The sequence below is a fragment of the Tiliqua scincoides genome, chromosome 4 (assembly GCF_035046505.1).
Source record: "Tiliqua scincoides isolate rTilSci1 chromosome 4, rTilSci1.hap2, whole genome shotgun sequence".
In the NCBI taxonomy this organism is placed as follows: Eukaryota; Metazoa; Chordata; class Lepidosauria; order Squamata; family Scincidae; genus Tiliqua; species Tiliqua scincoides.
In genome coordinates this window covers 58,932,015-58,950,411 of record NC_089824.1, presented here as the reverse complement: position 1 = coordinate 58,950,411, position 18,397 = coordinate 58,932,015, and the positions used below count along the sequence as shown (strand labels likewise).

The window sequence follows — 18,397 nt, the reverse complement described above, 5'->3', positions numbered from 1 at the left end:
ATGTAGTACAGTGCTTCCTAAACTTCTTTCAGGGTAATCGGAGCTCCATAAGTGTGGGGGAAATGGGCTATGGCAGCAACATGATTCCCAGGATTGTGCTGCTGCCACAGACGTGAGGGTTTTTGTTTTTTTTAAACTTACTAGCAGGCACTGCCGGAGTCCCAGAACTACAGTATTTTCTATTTATTTTTACTAGATTATTTTCATATGAATGAAAAATTAGAAAACCAAAGGGAATGAAGGCCTTTTTTGTCTTTGGGCCAACTCTTACAATCCTATTCAGTAAATCCTAGTCCAACACCGTAAAAGCCAAGCTGCTGTCACACACTTTGGGGCTGCCAATGCAGAGAGGCATCAAGCATGCACCAGTGGCTTATCCAGCACATGCCAGATCAGGTGAGGTGGCGGCAGGGGTGGTTCAGGGAGGATCAGAGTAGGGGCCAGGCCAAACTTGGGGGCAAGAAAGAGAGGATCTCAGTAGCAGCGGTACACACCAAGCTCCTATCTCCCTTTTCCTGGCCCAACACACACTGTGCAGCTCCTCAGACTTATGCCAACTAAATAGCTGATGTAGGTCCAAGGAGACCCACTGGTGACCAAGTGATTTATGGGGAGGTAAGTAAAAAAAAAAAAAAAAAAAGATGCTTCCCCCCCAGCATTCAGCACATACTCTGTGGCTGCATCGTGTAGGCCAGTGGGGGTCAGATTGGATGATTCATTCTGTCTACTGTACTCTAACACAGAGTTGCTCATCATTGAGGATAACCAGGATTATCAAACACTCACAGACAAAATGAGGAAGGGCCATATTGCCTCCCAACTCACTTAAGCCAGGTGCACCTGAAGCTCAAACCTTCAGAATGAAAGAGCTGCAAGCAGTAATTGCCTCTTGGCAACAAAGGCAGCATCTTACTAATAGCCAGCCGGCACAGAAATAGCAGCTGCCACTGACACAGCATGCAGTGGATGCTATGGGCCAGTTGAGGACCAGGCAGCCCAGGAGATGAAAGTAAAGACAATTTTTACTTACCTCTCCATAGGCTGCCTTGTCCCTAAAGGGTCTCCCCAGGCCTATACCAGTTTAACTGTTGGCATTAAATATCTGGGGCCAGGTCCAAGCTGGGAAAGGGGGACAAGATCAGATGTGTGTGGCTTGTGCCAAGTTTTTACCATCACAAAACACACTTGGGCAGTCACAACGCCCCAGCCACAAACCCCTGTTCTTTGCCCCCTTAAGGAAGCAAAGAAGGAGAGGGAAAGGCAGCAACGCGACCCACTGGATTGCACTGCTTTGGAGTGACTCAGGGGCTTGATACCACTTACCAGAGCCTGCAGAAGCCTCCTGGAAGTGTGGAGGGCCCCTGTGCCAGCCTCCACAGGGCTCCCCAACACATGGAGACCTTCAAAATTGCAATCGTGACCACTTTTGGTTTTGCGGACGCAAAACCAGAAGTGGTTGTAATCACAATTTCAAGGGTGAGGAGGTGAGGAGGCCTGCGGAGGCTGGCATGGGGGCTCCCCACACCTCCAGGAGGCTGCTGCAGACTCTGGTAAGTGGCAGCAAGTCCCTGCACCCCCTCCAAAGTGGTGCAATCCAGCAGGTCACATTGCTGCCTTTCCCCACCACTGCACACACTTACAGCAGTTCAAACTCTCCCTGACAGTTTGAGAACCGATGCACTTGGGGCTCAACCAAAAGCATGTGAAAGGATTTTTTTTAAGTTAAGCAACAAATAACAAAGCAATAATTAACTGAACAACTGTGGTGTTAACTAAAAATCAATTGATTGCTTAATTGGTTGTAAAGGGCAGATTACCCCAACAGTGAATCACAGACAGCTGTATTTCTCATTTCTTTCTAGTATATAGGCCAAATCCTGGCAGAAGCATTCTGGCATTGTCAATCACACTTTGACAGACTTCTGCATGTATCCTAGCAGCACTTGAAAAGAGCAGGTGCTTATCCCTGAGGTTTTGCTCTTTAAACTTCCTGATCCTGTCCTGCAAGAGATTTCCATGCCAGCATGTCTGATCTCGGAAGCTAAGCAGGGTCAGGCCTGGTTAGTACTTGGATGGGAGAACGCCTGGGAATACTGGGTGCTGTAGGCTTATACCATAGTCTTTCGAGACTGAAGGTTGCCAACCATGCACTGAGGGCTGCTTGGGGGGAAAAAAGGGCCCTGCCTCTCTCTTGCTCTGTGGTTGGAATTGGGGGAGGGGGGTAGAGGAAGGGGGCCATGCATTCCCTTTAGGACAACTAAAAGCGAGAAAGAAGACTAAGATAGCAGCAGCCCCCATTCAAGTTGAGCCATGCCAATACACCTTCCTTGGAAGTAAATCCCACTGAACACAGTAGGACTTACTTCTCAGTAGGAATCATAGGACAATCTGAAAGGTGGCACCCACGGTACCTCCTCTGCTTCTATCTTCAGCAGGAAGATGATCAAAGCACTGACATTGACTGTTGGCTGATATTGGCTCAATTGGCTGTTACAAAGGGGGGGCTTCCCCCTCCCATTTCCACCCCCCCCAGAACCAAATAAGAGTCATACAGCAGAAGACCAAGCAAAAGTGACTTTTGCTGTGGTTGTGCCTACCTGCCAGAAGCAAGAGAGTGGAAACAACAGCCCTTTAAGGGCTAACTGGTTAAGAGGCACTTTTTCAAGTGGGTGCTCCTCTTTTATTTAGCAGGGGGAGAGTAACTGGCCCACCTCACCCCAGCAGTGTCTTTTCTAGTGGCTGTCTGCTGGTGTTGCATCTTTTTAGATTGTGAGCCCTTTTGGGACAGGGAGCCATTAGATACTTGATTTTCTCTGTAAACCGCTTTGTGAACTTTTTGTTGAAAAGCGGTATATAAATACTGTTGTTGTTGTTGTTGTTGTTGAAAGCAAGGAGAAGATAGCTCTGGCAAAGGATGACTATGCCAAGAGTCAGTTCAACACAGCCAGGATGTTATAGTACAGGGGTGTCAAACTCACCTCAGCCAGGGGCCACATTCTATTTGTGATACCTGGCTGAGGGTCAGTGGCCCAAGGGCCACCCTCTGGTCACTACCACCCCAACCCTTCCAAATGTGACCAGAGCTGTTTGTGTCTGGAAGCTGTTCTGAGGCCTTGTAAGTCCTCCAAAAGTCACTTCTGGTTCTTCCAAAAAAACGGAAGTAATGTTTTAAGGCCTTATGAGACCTCAGAACATCATTCTGAGGGCTGGGAAGGTTGCGTGCTCCAACTGCGATCAGAGGGGGTGGGATGGCCCCAGAGCTCCTTCTGAGCATGCGGGCTGCCCAAAGAGTTTCAGCGGGCCATATGTTTTTCACCCCTGGTGTAGTGGTTCTGAAATTGGACACAGATCTGGAAGATCCAGGTTCAAATCCCCACTTAGTCATGAAGCTTCCTGGGTGATCTTGGGCCAGTCACTCTTTCTCAGCCTAACCAACCTCACAGGGTTGTTATGAGGAAAAAGAGGAAAGGAACTGTGTACACCACCATAAGCTCCTTGAAGAAAAGGTGGTATAAAAATGTGAAAAATAAATAAACTCACAAATATCAACAAGCCTGTGTGTTTTGCACCTATACCACATGGAAAATTCACAACTCATGTAACAAAAAGTGAGAAAGGTATTTGGCCTATTCCATGGGAAAACACTATTAGATAAGGAAACCCACACAGGTTTGGATGCAAATGTGCACTCATTCTGTGGGAAATGCTCATTTCCATGTGAGTTTCTGCATGTTTGATCTGGGCCATATCCATTTATCAATGTTGCCATTTTGCACCAAACTGAATATGAAGTGAGATATGTGTTAAAAGCATCTCCCAATGTCTTTTTCTGTTCCTAAAAACAGTCAGTGGGGTCGGGGCTGATTTGAATGAGGGAGCTCTGACCTCTAGATCTGCACTGCAGTTCCACTCCTAACCACCCTCCTTGAAGTTGCTATTAGCTGTGCAGGGGAAAACAGACAGCTACAAGTGCCTCTATTTTTGCTTCCATAGTTGACAGCAGCTTCAGGGAAGCAATTTGGATCAAGACAACAACACAAGGAAAAAGTTAGATGCTTTCGACTTCCCTAATGCTATGGCCCCAATCCAAATTGTCCAACCCCCCCCACACACCTCACAACTGTCATTAGCAAAAACAAAATATGTCTAATGATGCTTTCGCGTATCTGCCAAATCATGTTTGCCATTCTTCAGCCTTTGAAAGAGACAATGTTAGAGTCATTCACATGTAATGCTGTACCCAGATAAACAATCTTTTGCAGGTTTGTCAAGAGACTCACAGCCCAATCCTGAGCTGCCCAGCTCATGAGGCTACCACAGGGCCAAAATGACTACCATGGCATCCAAAGGTGACAGGCAGCCCTGGTCAGCTCTTCAGGGGAAGGGGACATTTGTTCCCTTCTCCCAGGTAAGGGAAGTAGCCCCACAATGGGGCTATTCGATTCTGCGGCAGCTCTTGAGCCAGTGCAGAATCAAAGAGTCCTGCATTGGACCATATGGCCCGACACAGGGTTCAGGATCTGATGGAGCTGAGCTCTGACGGTCCTGATGCCCTCCTGCCCCATTTCCTCCCCGTAATGGAAATGTGCAAGATACCTCAGGAGATAGGATGTGGTATCAGCAGCGGCCCCTTTAAAGTTTAAGGCCTGGGCATTCAGCAGGGAGTGTGCTGCACAGTTGCAGCCACTTGAAGGCAATAGGGCCCTCGGGCATAAAAGAACCTATTGAAAGGAGAGTTTGGTGTGGGTAGTAGAAGAAAGAGATGGACTGAGGAACTAATGGCCTACTGGAAATGCTGTGTGAATATAGACTTTGGAGGCTGCTGGAGCAGAAACTACTGGAGACACTGAGATTGGTGTTTGGCTGCCATGCCCAAAACATGTGAAGAACCAACATGCTGCTGTAGTGGTGGAAGGAGCTGCTAGTAGGAGAGAGGAGGAAGGAGGGCCTCTGCAGGTGGAACAGGTGAGTTATCGTGGTGGTGGGGTCCAGCAGTGCCTCGAGGCAGAACCAGAATCATTTGGGGGGAAGGAAGGGGAGCTAATTAGCATAAAGTAGGCATAATTCTCCAGGTGGCGCTTGGACTGGGAATCTGGCAGAACAGCCATGCCTCCTCCTTGACCTCTCACTGCCCTCCCCCACCCTGGAATGCCTCCCCCCATGCCCCCACTCACCACCACCCGGCAGTCCAGGCAAGCACCAGGCAGTGGAACATGGGCTCAGAACCAGAGCTGGCCCAGTGTGGGCTTGCACTGGGCATACAGTAAGGGTTGCAAATGTGCCTTAGGGCACATTTGTGACAGTGCATACCAGTGGTAAGCTGGCGTGCCAGGCTCTGGATAGTGCCCTCAGGGCCCAATCCTAACCAACTTTCCAGTGCCATGCCATGCCAGTGCAGCCATGCCAAAAAGATATGTGCTGCATCCTGCACTGGAGGGGCAGTCATGGAGGCCTCCTCAAGATAAGGAAATTTTTGTTCTCTTATCTTGGGGATGCATTGCAGCTGCATTGGCACTGGAAAGCTGGACAGGATTGGGCCCTCAGTGGAAATGGTTCTCTTTAATCTCTCCATGAATCCCTCCACAAACCCTTTTTCTTTCACAAAAAAAGAAGTGTAATTACTCTTCTGTGTCAAACTACAGTGCCAAAGGTATTGATAAACTAGTCTCCTCAGCAGGAAATATTAGTGACATGGAAAACGGAAGTGCAAAAATAACTCAATTGCATCCTTGTGTAACTCTGTTGTTGACAGTGAAATCTTATACTTAACTGCTGGTGCCGCAGCTGTAAAGCACATAAGGCCTGTGCTGGTCCACTGGTGCTGCATCCCCAACAACAGCTGCCAGTGGAGGTGAGTATTCTGCGGAGTGGAAACGAAGCAGGTGGCAGGAATGTGGGACAGAGGCAGGGAGGGGATGCTTCAGGGTGAGGGAGGGCAAGGAGGGGGCAGTTCCAGTCCAGGAGCGTATGGGGGCAGCAGAACAGACTTCTACCATATTCCAACCCCCATCCCAGGACTGAAAGAACAACATGTGACAACGGATTCAAAGAAATCTCTTGGTTGTTAACTAGAGGTTGGAGGAGTTCACAAACACACACAAACCAGCTGAGCAAAGGGGCTGATATAAGCAGTTTCAGAACAGAAGGCTACCTAGAGAGAGAAGGGAACTGAAGAACAGTTAAGAGTACACATTCTGCATATGTTTTATGTGAAAAAATTTTCTTTTCTTTAAATTGCCGATACGAAGTTTATTGAAAATATTTTTAGGTGTGTACAGAATACTGATATTTCATCTCTACTGTCCACTGCAGTAAAAAAGCTAAGACCGTCTATTCCTGACACTCCAATATGACAATTACTACAATTTTATAAACCTGCTTTTATGGAAAGAAAAAAGACCATTTGTTTCTGGGATTACAGTGAATGTCTTTTCCCAAAGCCCTTAAACTCTCACTCTGTCTACTATCACTCTAATTATAACTCGGCCTTTGGAACTCCCTGTTGACACACTGGACAAAGCCTAATCTATCACATCCTTTCTTAGCTGGCAAAGGGTCACTGTGTGTATAATGACACTGGATACATTCCAAATATGCTTCTGGTTCAACACCTTTACTTCACTGTTTGATACAAACAAAAGAATATGACTGTCTGTTCTAGAGAATTCAGAACTGTGCCAGGACCGAAGAATGTAATTCCTAGCATATTTTACAGCAGCCACACAAGGGAAAAAAAGCCCTCCTACAACATTGCAGCTGACTAGTTCCAAGGATATATTTTAGGTGTACCCAAGGGCTTGCATATACCGAGTGGAATTCTTGACTTTGTTTCTTGCAACAACAAGCCTTTTATATCACAAACTGCTTTTTGAAACTCCTTTACTTTGAAAATGAGTTACCTGGGGGGTGGAGGGGAACCTCCTGCTGGAGAAACAAGTCCAGTCCCTCTGGGGAAGCACAACTAGGTCATGCAATTCCTAGCCTTAACATTTGGCCCACAGGTAATCTAAAGATAATTCTTTACAAAGGTAAGAGAACTGAATATAAAGTTTCAAATTATTTCTTAATGAAATACATTTTGCCAGTATTTTATTCAATTATATTTTAGCAGTATATTTTACCCAAAAATGTTAAACATGGTAGAAAAATAGAGCATACAGTGTAATGTCACAGTATGTCTTTAGCAAACATATAAAACAATTTTTGTAAGTACCTATTTCTTTGTCAGACCCACCACTAAAGTACCGGACTACAAATATAAATAGCAAGCAAATAAATTATTACACTGGCATGCATGGTCCCTGTTCTTTCACTGTTTTTTTCCTTTGAAAAGGTACATGACTTACATTACATCAAGCTTTCACATTGTTCAAATGCCTTAATACTTGTTCATGTTTCAAGCTTAACATGTGCCAAGTTCGCAAACCCACTATACAATCCTACAGCATGCAACCTTGATTTAGGAATGTGGATTTAGAGATGCAGCTACACCTAGTGATCGGCAGTAGATCACAGCAAACAAAACTCTGTAGCTGAAAGACATCATCATATCTCTGAAATCAAAATCCAAATGCTAGTGAATGCGCAAGTGAGAACTATGAAAACAACAGATTCCTTAGTTAGCCCAAACTATGGAAGCATAAAAACACCTAAATTTGTACTAAATCAGGCATATAAGCTATCACTGAATCAAGTGGGACAAACTGAAAGGTTGTTGAACAATTCCTAATAGAATGTTAAATTAGTTTATTTTCACATCCATCTGTTCACCCAAAACACACAAAAGTCATTTGTTTTGACACATGCTGCAGACTTACTGTTTTAAATGTAATAATAATCCAAGTCAATACAGTTTGTAAATTAAAGAAACAGTATATAGAATCCATATACACACTTTAATCTCAAGAATATAAGAAGAGTCCTGTTGGATCACACCAAAGATCCAAGAATTTCTGCACATCCAAAGATGTGGGTTTACCCTTCTTTGAAATCCCTACCTTCACTACAAAAAACACTTTGCAATGTGGCATTGGGACTGCTGTTTGAGAACTCTAGGTATGAATTTGAGTTTCTCAATTAGCTTTCTCAGTTCCCCATGCCAATTTACGTTTTGGCAATCCAAGGAATATTCTTGAGTATGTAGAAAGAAGCTGTACGTGCACAGGTATTGATCCTGGGCATTTTTTGTGTGTCTTAATCACCAACCACAATAATCTGTTTTGTTTTATGAGGCCAAATCCAAAACAATTTCATAATCTGTGTCACAACAGCCACTAAGTACAGCAGCAGATTTCAGAAGGAGCCATAGGGCCTTCAATTCTAGAGGAATGCCTAGTTTGTTAATTTATCTCAGTTCAGTTCCCAATAGGAAAGCCAGCTGCACACATCACAACAGAATGGAACATTTTCCCACACAAAAAAAATATAGGGGAATGGACATTTGCTGTTCCCTCTGCCTGCTATTAAGAGTTGCATTGTTCTGTAGGACAGAGTGAACAATTTTGCACTCTGTGTTCTGGGGCTAGATTGCCAATTCAGCCACTGTAATTGTCAATCTAGCAAATTACATCAGTATTAAACACTTTCTTTAAAAATTATATATTTTGTCGAGTTATTTCAAGGCACTATAATTTTTCTTGCATAGTCTGATATCTAAGCTGTGAGACCAAAGATACATTATAGGAATTCTTCAGTATAATTATATCCTTGTAATAAACTGTAGGGTATATTTTTCTCTTCTATATATCATAATAACAGTGCCATTTTAATCAGTGACTGAACAGAAATCTTTAATTTTTTAATAAGTAACACAAGACAAGCTTGATATGATTTCAACACTACATTCATCATATACAGGCAGACAAGAAATAAAAAACACCGGACATGCAACTCTCATGGATCCTGCATCCAGCACCCCAAAGGCTGTGGGAACCACCCCACTGCTATATTTAAAAAAAAAAAATGAAAATAATCAGATGTTAGCTGCTTTGATTCCCTCCATCACTCATTTAGTAGAATCCAAATTCAGGCTCCTCTGTACTGTCTAACATGCGGATGGTTATGTCAAAGTTGACAGCATTAACCATTTCTTGGGACAATTCACATGTACAAGACTCCCATGTGCAGCAACATGCTTCGTACAGAGTTCTTTGGACCTAACCAGTTTACTGTGGCAGATGATTTTATAAGCAACAGTCTACCTCATCAGACACGCAAATTAATGGCAGGTGCACACAAACATCTTCAACCCCATGATAATTTGCATGTGTCAATGAGTCATCACAAAGAGAACTTTCACATTACCTCCAATTCAGTCCTTTTCAATGCAGTCACTTCACATTCAGCTGGAAGTCATTAACAGCATACATGTCTACTAAGCATGTCAACTCAAAAGAAGGTCCCAGTTGGGCTTACCTCCAGGAACATGTGCATTACAAATGTTCTTGGGGGTAGACAGTATAGTCTAAGAGTACAGTACATTAATCACGCGCAGAAAAATCAAGCAATTCTTGTGTATGTTAATACATCGTCTTATGCAAGCATTCATTTTCTATTGGAAGAGGGATTGGGATTGTGCTAATTGGTTCAGCTCCCTCAACGTAACAGCCCTTCGCTTCACGGAACACCCGAAATCCATGCACACATTGTCACAAGAAGGTCAACTGCGGAGAGCCAGCCTAATGTGCACAGAAACGAAAAGTACAATATGTATACTCCAATTCTGTAGCATATAGATTGTGCCTACATATATTGGCACTATGCCATGAGTGCCTATGCAAATGTGACACCCAACATGGACACATCCACCACACTGGGGAGTGAAGCTGTTACACAGGGGAATCATCCCCAATGCTTAGAAAATGGACATTTGAAAAGGGACTGTGAACATGCCTTCAGACATGCCTCTATCTCATCAGCAACCCTTGATATTCAGTTCCAATACCTTTGGCCCCACCAGATGGGCTTAAGCATTTTTAAACTTGGCACAGTTGCAACTTAGCCTTTAGAACTGCTGTGTGCAGCACTGCACCAGTTTATCCACTAAAAGTAAATGAAAGCAACCTGTCTAAGGACCACGGCTTTGTTCTGGCACATATCCAGGCAAGTACACAGGATACTTGTACTAGCACTACCACTATGACTTAATTACTAACTAGGCATCTTTATAATTATGATAAACTATTGCTTTTCCAGTTGTTATCTTGAAAGTGACTGGATTCCTTTATAGACTTGGTTCAACTTTCATGTTTCCCTAACCCCCCAAAAGAAACACTGAGAGCAAATGAACATTAAAAGAAATTAAAGATAGTACAAATGATTCCCTAGGCTGTCAAATACAAAACAAAGGTAATGTTTTTTCCCCCAAAACTGCTTATTTCACACAATTCTATACCAAGTTGCAGAAACTCCATAAATATCATTGACGGTGGAAATAAAATGCAAAAGCCAAGATGCTGTGCCATCAATGGCTAAATGTACTTTGTGAGAATTCCAGTCACAGAGAAAAATTAGACAGAAAACCTAACTATTGTGAACAACTACTTTCAAGACTGCAACATGTTTTTGCCACTTTGTACAACACAAAATAACTGAGCAACTTAATAATAGGCCTTTTTGGGAGAAGTTTGTGTTATAAACAAAAAAAGCCTTCTGAAAGGTATTTGTATATGCAACCCTATGAGAAAAGTGAGGCTTTTATAAAAATGCATATCTTCAAATTCCATTAGAACTTTCTGTCTTCCACTGCAGCTGATATTTGACAGGACCCATCATACCTAGACCGTTCATTTCATACAAAACCTAACATTTAGTTAAACTGTCACTGGCATCTCTTTTTTGAAGCTTTTTCTGTTTGAACAAAATCATTTTCAGAAGTAGTTTGTTTTGCATGCATAACCTATTGAAGAAATAAAATCTTGGGGAAAAGAAAAACTGCAATCCCCTTCTCCCCAAGAGCCACATTCTACTTTGCAGTTCCTGTACACTTTTTAAATCACTATTTTTCAACTGCAACCATTTCAAAATCAAATCTATAACAACATAAAAGTTGGGCCTATTAACTGTTCTGAGATTAGCTAGCACTTACCTGAAAATTTCATTGTCCTAATGGAATTTACTTTTGTGTGTTTAAGATAAGGGAGTCCCAAAATACAGTAGTAAGCTTTTTTTTTTTTTACACACAAAAGTGCACAAACATGATCATAAATGTGTTTAAATGTCACAGAAACCACTGCTTTATTTTTACTCATTAAATCCTCACTATTGTTTTACTATCTTCAGTCTTCAGGGAATTCTAATATCTTTGAATGAATACATTCAGAAATTCAAGTTTGTCAGCTAACCATTGAAATTAAAAATCTCAAGCCCTGATCCTATCTAATTTTCCTGTGCTGCCGCAAGGCAGCCCCAAGATAAGGAAACAAACATTCCCTTGTGGTGAGGAGACATCCATAACTGCTCATCCACCACAGAATGCAGTGCATGCCCTGTTGTCATGGCTGCATCGGTACTGGAAAGTTGGATAGGATTGGGCCCTCAGTGTTATGATAATTTTCAAAGATTTATTTAAAACGTATGACACTTCAAAGCAGCAGTAAACAAAACTTAAAAAGTTTTCTTGCTCATGCTTTTTCTTTAAAAGACTGCCTAAGGAAGATATCCAAAAAGTACTGGAAGAATACCAATACTGAAACACTTCTGGTTAAGGATCAAGACTTAGTGCTTAAAAAAAAAAAAAAAAGGAAAGCTGCAAATACACAAAAGTCAGAAACCTCCAATATGGTTTGGGTTTATTGTGAATTAAATTTACTTGTGTGACAAGTAATTATTACTTATTTCACTGAAAGAGCAAGTTTTAAACAACACTATGAACTTATCCCGAAGTACAAGTACCACTGGACATTTTAGAGTTTTCCAGACAAGTGTTATTTTCAACAAGCATTCAAGTGAAAAGTGAAACATTTCAAATGTTATTGTTACATCTATCAGGAACTGACCCAGATGTTTGTGCTCTAGGAAGCCCAATCAACAATACTATCTACCATTGGTCCACTGTCACAAAGCCCAATCCAACTTTCCAGCACATATACAGCTATGCCAAGGGAGTGTGTGCTGCATCCTATGGTGGGAGGAGACAGTCACAGAGGCCTCCTTATTTGTTCCTGCACTGAAGCTGCATAGGTGCTGGAAAGTTGGCTAGGACTGGGCACTTAGTTACAACAATGTGTGTTTCAGCATAAACTCTTCCATGCTCTGCATGTTCTAACCATACTTCAGAGGAATGGAGTAAGTATCCTATTTTACTACAAACAACTATAAAGGCTAACACCACAGCTAAGAACTACATAACTGGCAATAAAGAAAGGTTTTAAGCAAGCACACAATTTTAGGGCCTGCTTCTAACACAAACATTAATAATTTGATCCATGATCCCAGAAAATTAAACTTATTTTAACATTTGTTACAAGAGTATCATGCAACTTTAGGTATGACTTGTCCCTAATAAGGTGAGAGCTCATTGAAGTGTGGACGTGACACTTTCCATAATAACACTATGAGTAAAGTTTCATAACTCACAGCTACATATAGCCTCATTGAAACCAGAGAAGGGCTGGGAGGTAGAGTTTTTCTCAGTGCTATATTTTATACTGAGGCAAACCTCATCTCTCTCTAATGAACCTCCAGACATAACTGCAATACATCTAAGAAACACACAGACTGCATACAACCATTAAACCAGAACATGTTTACAGAAGAAATCCAGTAAGACTAGATTCGTTCAGGCCCAAAGTTTGTTGCACAAGGGCGCTGCACTTGAGCACCACTTAATGCAGGAAACACCAAGTGCACTGCAGCCCAGGCAACCAGAGTCCTGCTTCCTCTCCTGATCAAAGCATGCAAGAACATGGAACCCAGATGTCTTCAATTTTGGTCAGGTTTTTATAGTTCAAGCTTCATGTGAAAAACATAAACAAGAGGAACTGAAGTTGCTCACTCCTTCCAACTAAACTGTTTCACAACCCAGAATTCAGACCAAAATTAGGGGCTTGCACATCTGATCTCACAGAGACACAAACACAACATGAAATCAGGGGGATTTGTTACGCACACTGGAGGAGGTCCAAGGGGCAGACAGCCCAAGCCTATGCATGTCTACTCAGAAGTAAATCCATTATGGTTAATTGGGCTTACTCCCAGGAAAGTGTGGATAGGATTGTAGCCAGAGTTGCAATAGTGAGGAGTAAAAGCCTGCCAGGTATCATTACAGTGCAATCCCTATGAATACATCTACTCAGAAGTAAGTTCCATTGTATTCAATGGGGCTTACTCTTAGGAAAGTATTATTTGGATTGCAGCCTTACAGCCCAATCCTATCCACACTTTACACTTTACATTACTTGGGAGTAAGCCCCATTTACACTAATGGTACTTTACTTCCAAGTAGATATGTGTAGGCTCTTAAACAGCTATGTCTGAAAGGTCACTGATGTCACTTGCTGGCAGAGGTGAACATGAGACAAGCGAAGGGAGTGCCAAGCACACACGTCCTCCAGGTTATAACCCTGGAAGCCTCCTCCCGTGCAGGGCAACTGTGAGGGTGACCCGATGCCATTCCTGCTGCCCAACTTTGAAAGGCATTGGAGCGCCACTGCATCTAGTCGCTCGACCAACTGTTGTCCGAGGTTGCAATCCTATGTGTACTTTCCTGGGAGCAAGCCCCACTGACTCTAATGGGGCTTGCTTCTGAGTAGACATGCAAAGGATTGGGCTCCAAAGCAGCACGTTCAAGGGGTTTCACACAGCCCAGGATCAACCCTGGATGGTGGCAACCCTGGATGGTCCCCCCCAATAAGGAGGAAGGAAGAGGGGAGGCGTGTGCCAGCAGTAGGCAGGCAGGCAGGCGTTCCGCTGCTTGCCAGGTTTCTCTCCGGCAACTTCGTGGGAGCTTGCGCGCTCCAGTGCCACCAGCGATGCCGCCTGCCAGATCCCGGCTTGGCAGAAGCGTGCGGCGGCTGCTGCCGCCCTGACTCCTGCGCCCGCCCTGCCTAGACGGGGCGTCCCTCCCTACCCGGGACACAACGAGAGACAGACGCTGGGAACGGCGCCACCACCTCCCGCCCTGCTGCTGTCCCCAAACTGCTGGCCAACTTGCACAAAGAAAGTTTGGGGGGCTGGAGGGGTGGATGGAAGGATCCCCCTGGAGAAGGCGCCTCTGCTGCCCCTTCTCCTCCTCCAAGTGGGGCCCAACTCTGCACTAGCATCCCCTCCTCTGCACTTTGGCACCAGGCAGCCAAGCTAACGGGATCCCTCCCTCTCTCCCAGCGTGCAGCCAACTTCCCTCCTCGCTTCCAGGCGCCTCTCCTCTTCCACGCACGCAGCACAGCTCCAAGAAGGGGAAAGATCACGCACTCTCCCTTTCCCCCCCCCGGCAGCGGTAGCCCGTCCTCCTGGGACTTGCTCCCCCAGACTGGAGGGGTGGGGGTGGAAAGGCCCCGCTCTGCCTACCTGTGAACGTCTCCGCCGCCGCTGCCAGCCAAAGTCCAGCCAAAGTCAGGAGGCAACTTCCAACTTTGCCCATATTCCCTCCGCGGGGAGGCGACGGCCCCCCTCCGGCTGCCCGGGTGCTGGAGGGAGGCTCGAGTGGGCGCCTCAGCTCCCTCCGTGGCCCTTTCCTTCCGGGGGGGCGCCTGCTCCTCGCGCCGCGCAGGGGTCCCCGCTGTCAGAAGAGAACTCCCGCCAGCCCGCTCCTTCGCAGCCACCTCTGAGCCGAGCGCGCCGCCCCGCGCCGCGCCGTCTTCGCGCACAACTCTCTCTCCCCTCGCTCCAGTCCCCGCACTGACTCGCGGTCCCCCCGGCAGGCGAGCAGGCAGCCAAGTCACGCCCAGCCGCCGACACCGCGGCCGTTCCCCCGCTAGAGGGCGAGTGGCGGCAAGCGCTGCGCCGCTAGGCAAGCTGCCTGGGCGCCGCTCTCGCTCCTGGGGACGCCGGCGGGACGCGCGAGCGCGCGCTCGGGGCAGGCTGACCGGGCGAAAAAGTCATGCAAGGAAGAAGGACTCCGAGCCCAATCCTGTGCATGTTTACTCAGGAGTAAGCCCCATTCTACTCAACCGGGCTTACTCCCAAGAAAGTGGGAATAGGATGGCAGCCTCAGAACCCAATCCTAGGAATGTCTACTCAGAAGTAAGTCCATTATAGTCTATGGGGCTTGCTCCCAGGAAAGTGTGGGTAGGATTGCAGCTTTAGTCAGAAGCACCAGAAGAAGGAGGAACAGCGCGAGGATGCAGAAGGGGGGGAACCACTAATGAGCACACAGTGTGCAGCTGAGGAAGGAGGAGAGCCCCAGGCCACTGCGGGGAATGCGACCTGGGCGTTTTGCACAGCGCGCAAGGCTTAATTGCAGCCAGGTGGGTGTCAGTGGGTCCTGGTCACGCTTTCAGTGCCACGTGTCGAGCCTGGAACTTGGCGCACGCGACTCTGAAGAGAGTTGTGCGGAGTGTCTTTAGGTGTGCAAGACAACCAGTCTCCACCTGTCCAGGGAAGGGCTCCAGGTTTAAGCTGCAGGAATTATTCGGTAGTGGTGCAGCACTTTTCAATTGCAAAATGGTTAAGGGCCCAATCCTCTCCCATTTTTCAGTGCCAGTGCAGCCCTGCTGATGCATCCTGTGGTGGGCAGGCGGTCACAGAGGTCTCCTCAAGATACAGAAACATTTGTCCCTTACCACAGGACTGCATTGGTGCCTGAAAGTTGGATAGGATTGGCCCCTAAGGCTGCAATCCTATGTACTTCACATGGGATGAAGCCCCCATTGAAACTCAGTCAGCAGGACTTATTTCTGAGTAAACATGCATAGGATTGTGCTGTAATAATAAGCCCTGTCTGCACATGTCTGTACTTGGGTAAATGTTTGCACATGAATGTTTGCACTTGTGTTCATTTGCGCACAGCAGCTGGTGTGCACTGGACACACCTGCATTGAAGGCACCAGGCTAGTAGTCATTGTACCCAATAACACAGCTGTTCCCAGGTGCAGCCTAACACCTGAACTATGATGTTACTATTAAGGGGAGCAGCCACGTTGTAGCATGAGGTGTAGCTTGGAATGGTCATAAAATATAAACACAGTAAAGTAGTACAGGGGTACCCAGTAAATGAAGAAGGTGGAGGAGGTGGGGTTGCCCAGGTTACCCCCCCACACACACACACACACAATAAGCACATGTGACCCATGTGCTTATATTGTGACCCAGTTCTGGAGAAAATGAAGGGCCATGTTTGTTGTTTGTTTAATACAGGAATTGGTCAGCTGCAACCCCAGGTACTGTCTTCCCCCAGTCTGGCTCCATTAAATCCCAGTGTTAAAGTGGGAGACATCTCAGCCCTGCTGGGTCGAGATGTTGTCCTCTGTTTGTTAATATGCTGCTCATCCTCTTCTCTCTTGTATTGCACATTGCTACATTTTTTACCACCCCTTCACAGGGAGTGATGTAGTCAGCCTTCCTCCTCTGCCGCTGCATAAAATTGGTGGGGGTGGGAAAGAAAGGAGACATATGACTCTTCAGAACAGCTCCCTTTTCAATCCCCACCAGCTTTTTTTCCCCTGCTTAAGAAACTCTTGCTGACTGTTGCCTGTATGCTTGTTGCTACTTTCTCTTCTCCCTTCCCCCAGCATAGAGACTTTCAGGAACATGTGAGAAAGGACCCTATGGGAAGATTGTTTCCTCCTAGCTTGGAAGGTATGGGGAAGACTGCAAAGGGAATACCAAAGGGCTTTTGTTTTGCCATTTCAATTACAAATGCCATGTGATCTTTGAATTAGACTTATCCTGTGGGCAAGACTAACTGTCCTGCCCCCACCATGTTTTATCTTGCAGTTCTGCCAACAAAGTGCACACTGCATGCTATGGTGAAGGCGGAGGTAGGACAACCTGCAGGGTGTAAATCATTTTTTTTTTCACTTACCCGTGGTAGGCTGCTTGATTGTCAGTGGTTCTAGATACCTGATATAAGTCCCAGGATTGTCTGGGGTATGACAAGATTTGGCATGGGCAACTGCCACTGGATTCATCTCAGGCCCATAGCCAGGATTCTAGAGGTGGGGGGGGGCAATTATGTCAGGTATCTATACTGGTGTGCAAAATGAAGGATAATTATGGAGAAACATCAAAGACCCATAACTAACCCAAATTTCATTAGGAGGAAATATTTTGGTTTGTTTTTTTTAAAAGATGCATTCAGTATCTGTAAAGCAATCTAACAATGATCTGCATAGAATAAATGCATCTCTGTATGCAATGTAAAATCTATTTGGCTACATAGAAATAACATGCAACTCGTCCTTTCATTTTGGACACCAGTGCAATACACAGACTTGCAACAGTGCAAAAGTAAAACACTATGATTCAGGTATCACTGGAATCACTATGATTCAGGTAGTATTTACTTGTATTGAAAGCCTTTCATTTGCTGATGACAAAAGTAAATTTACTTTACCTAAAAGCAAGAGGAAATATATTGAAGTAAAATATAGCAACACCATGGAACATTAGTTTTTTACTTTATTCATTACTTTTAAAAAGCACGGTACAGAAGATTTGAAACTACCTAGTAGTGCTGAATTCTCTTATCTTTCTGAGAATTGAATCGTCTTAGAACCTTTTCCACACTTAAATTCTTGTTTCTCTTTAGCTCAAAAGCGAGGTATACTAAATTAGCCATTCTTGAGTGAGACATTGATAGTCTTTGAGGTCTGTTAATTCATGTAAGCACTGAGAAGGTCGATTCACAAACTGCTGTGCTACATGCAAAAGTTCTTCCTGCCGCTAACATACTGTAACAATCTTCAAAGGCTCTCTGGTGTTTGTATATTTCACTGAAGAAATTTTGCTTTTTCAATTTTGTTTTTCTCAAGGAAATGTTTTACTACTTTCATTTCTTATTTACTTGGAATGGTAATATTGAAATTTTTTAGATAATTAAGCCTACCATTTTCATCATCTAAATTTTCTGCTGCAATTGTTGCCTGAAGAATCTCTTCATTGTCGTGCAATCTTCTTTTTATTTCGGCTAGCACTGCATCCAGAATTTCAAAAAAGTCAGAAGCATGCTTACTATGGGTGTCACTACATGATTCTCTGTTACCTGTTGTTTCAGACACCACATAGTAGTTGGCAACCTTCAGTCTTGAAAGACTATGGTATCGCGCTCTGAATGGTGGTTTTGGAACAGTGACTAGTGTGGCTGAAAAGGCCGATTCGGGAGTGACAATCCCTTCCACACTGGGAGCAAGTGCAGTCTGTCCCTGGTCTGTCTCCCTGGCTTTGGGCCTTCCTTCTTTACCTCAGTCTGTTGGCCAAGTGTCTCTTCAAACTGGGAAAGGCCATGCTGCACAGCCTGCCT

General features: G+C 44.9%; 1 protein-coding gene across 1 annotated transcript in view; it reads right to left on the bottom strand.

The window, feature by feature from the left end:
* The window catches only part of PTPRM (protein tyrosine phosphatase receptor type M), a 544,564-nt gene extending 529,739 nt beyond the window's left edge, over positions 1-14,825 (bottom strand). The window contains exon 1 of the mRNA XM_066626178.1: positions 14,506-14,825. Coding sequence (XP_066482275.1) covers positions 14,506-14,578 — 73 coding nt within the window. The 5' untranslated portion in view covers positions 14,579-14,825. The remainder of the gene's footprint in view (positions 1-14,505) is intronic.
* Positions 14,826-18,397: the final 3,572 nt, after the last annotated feature.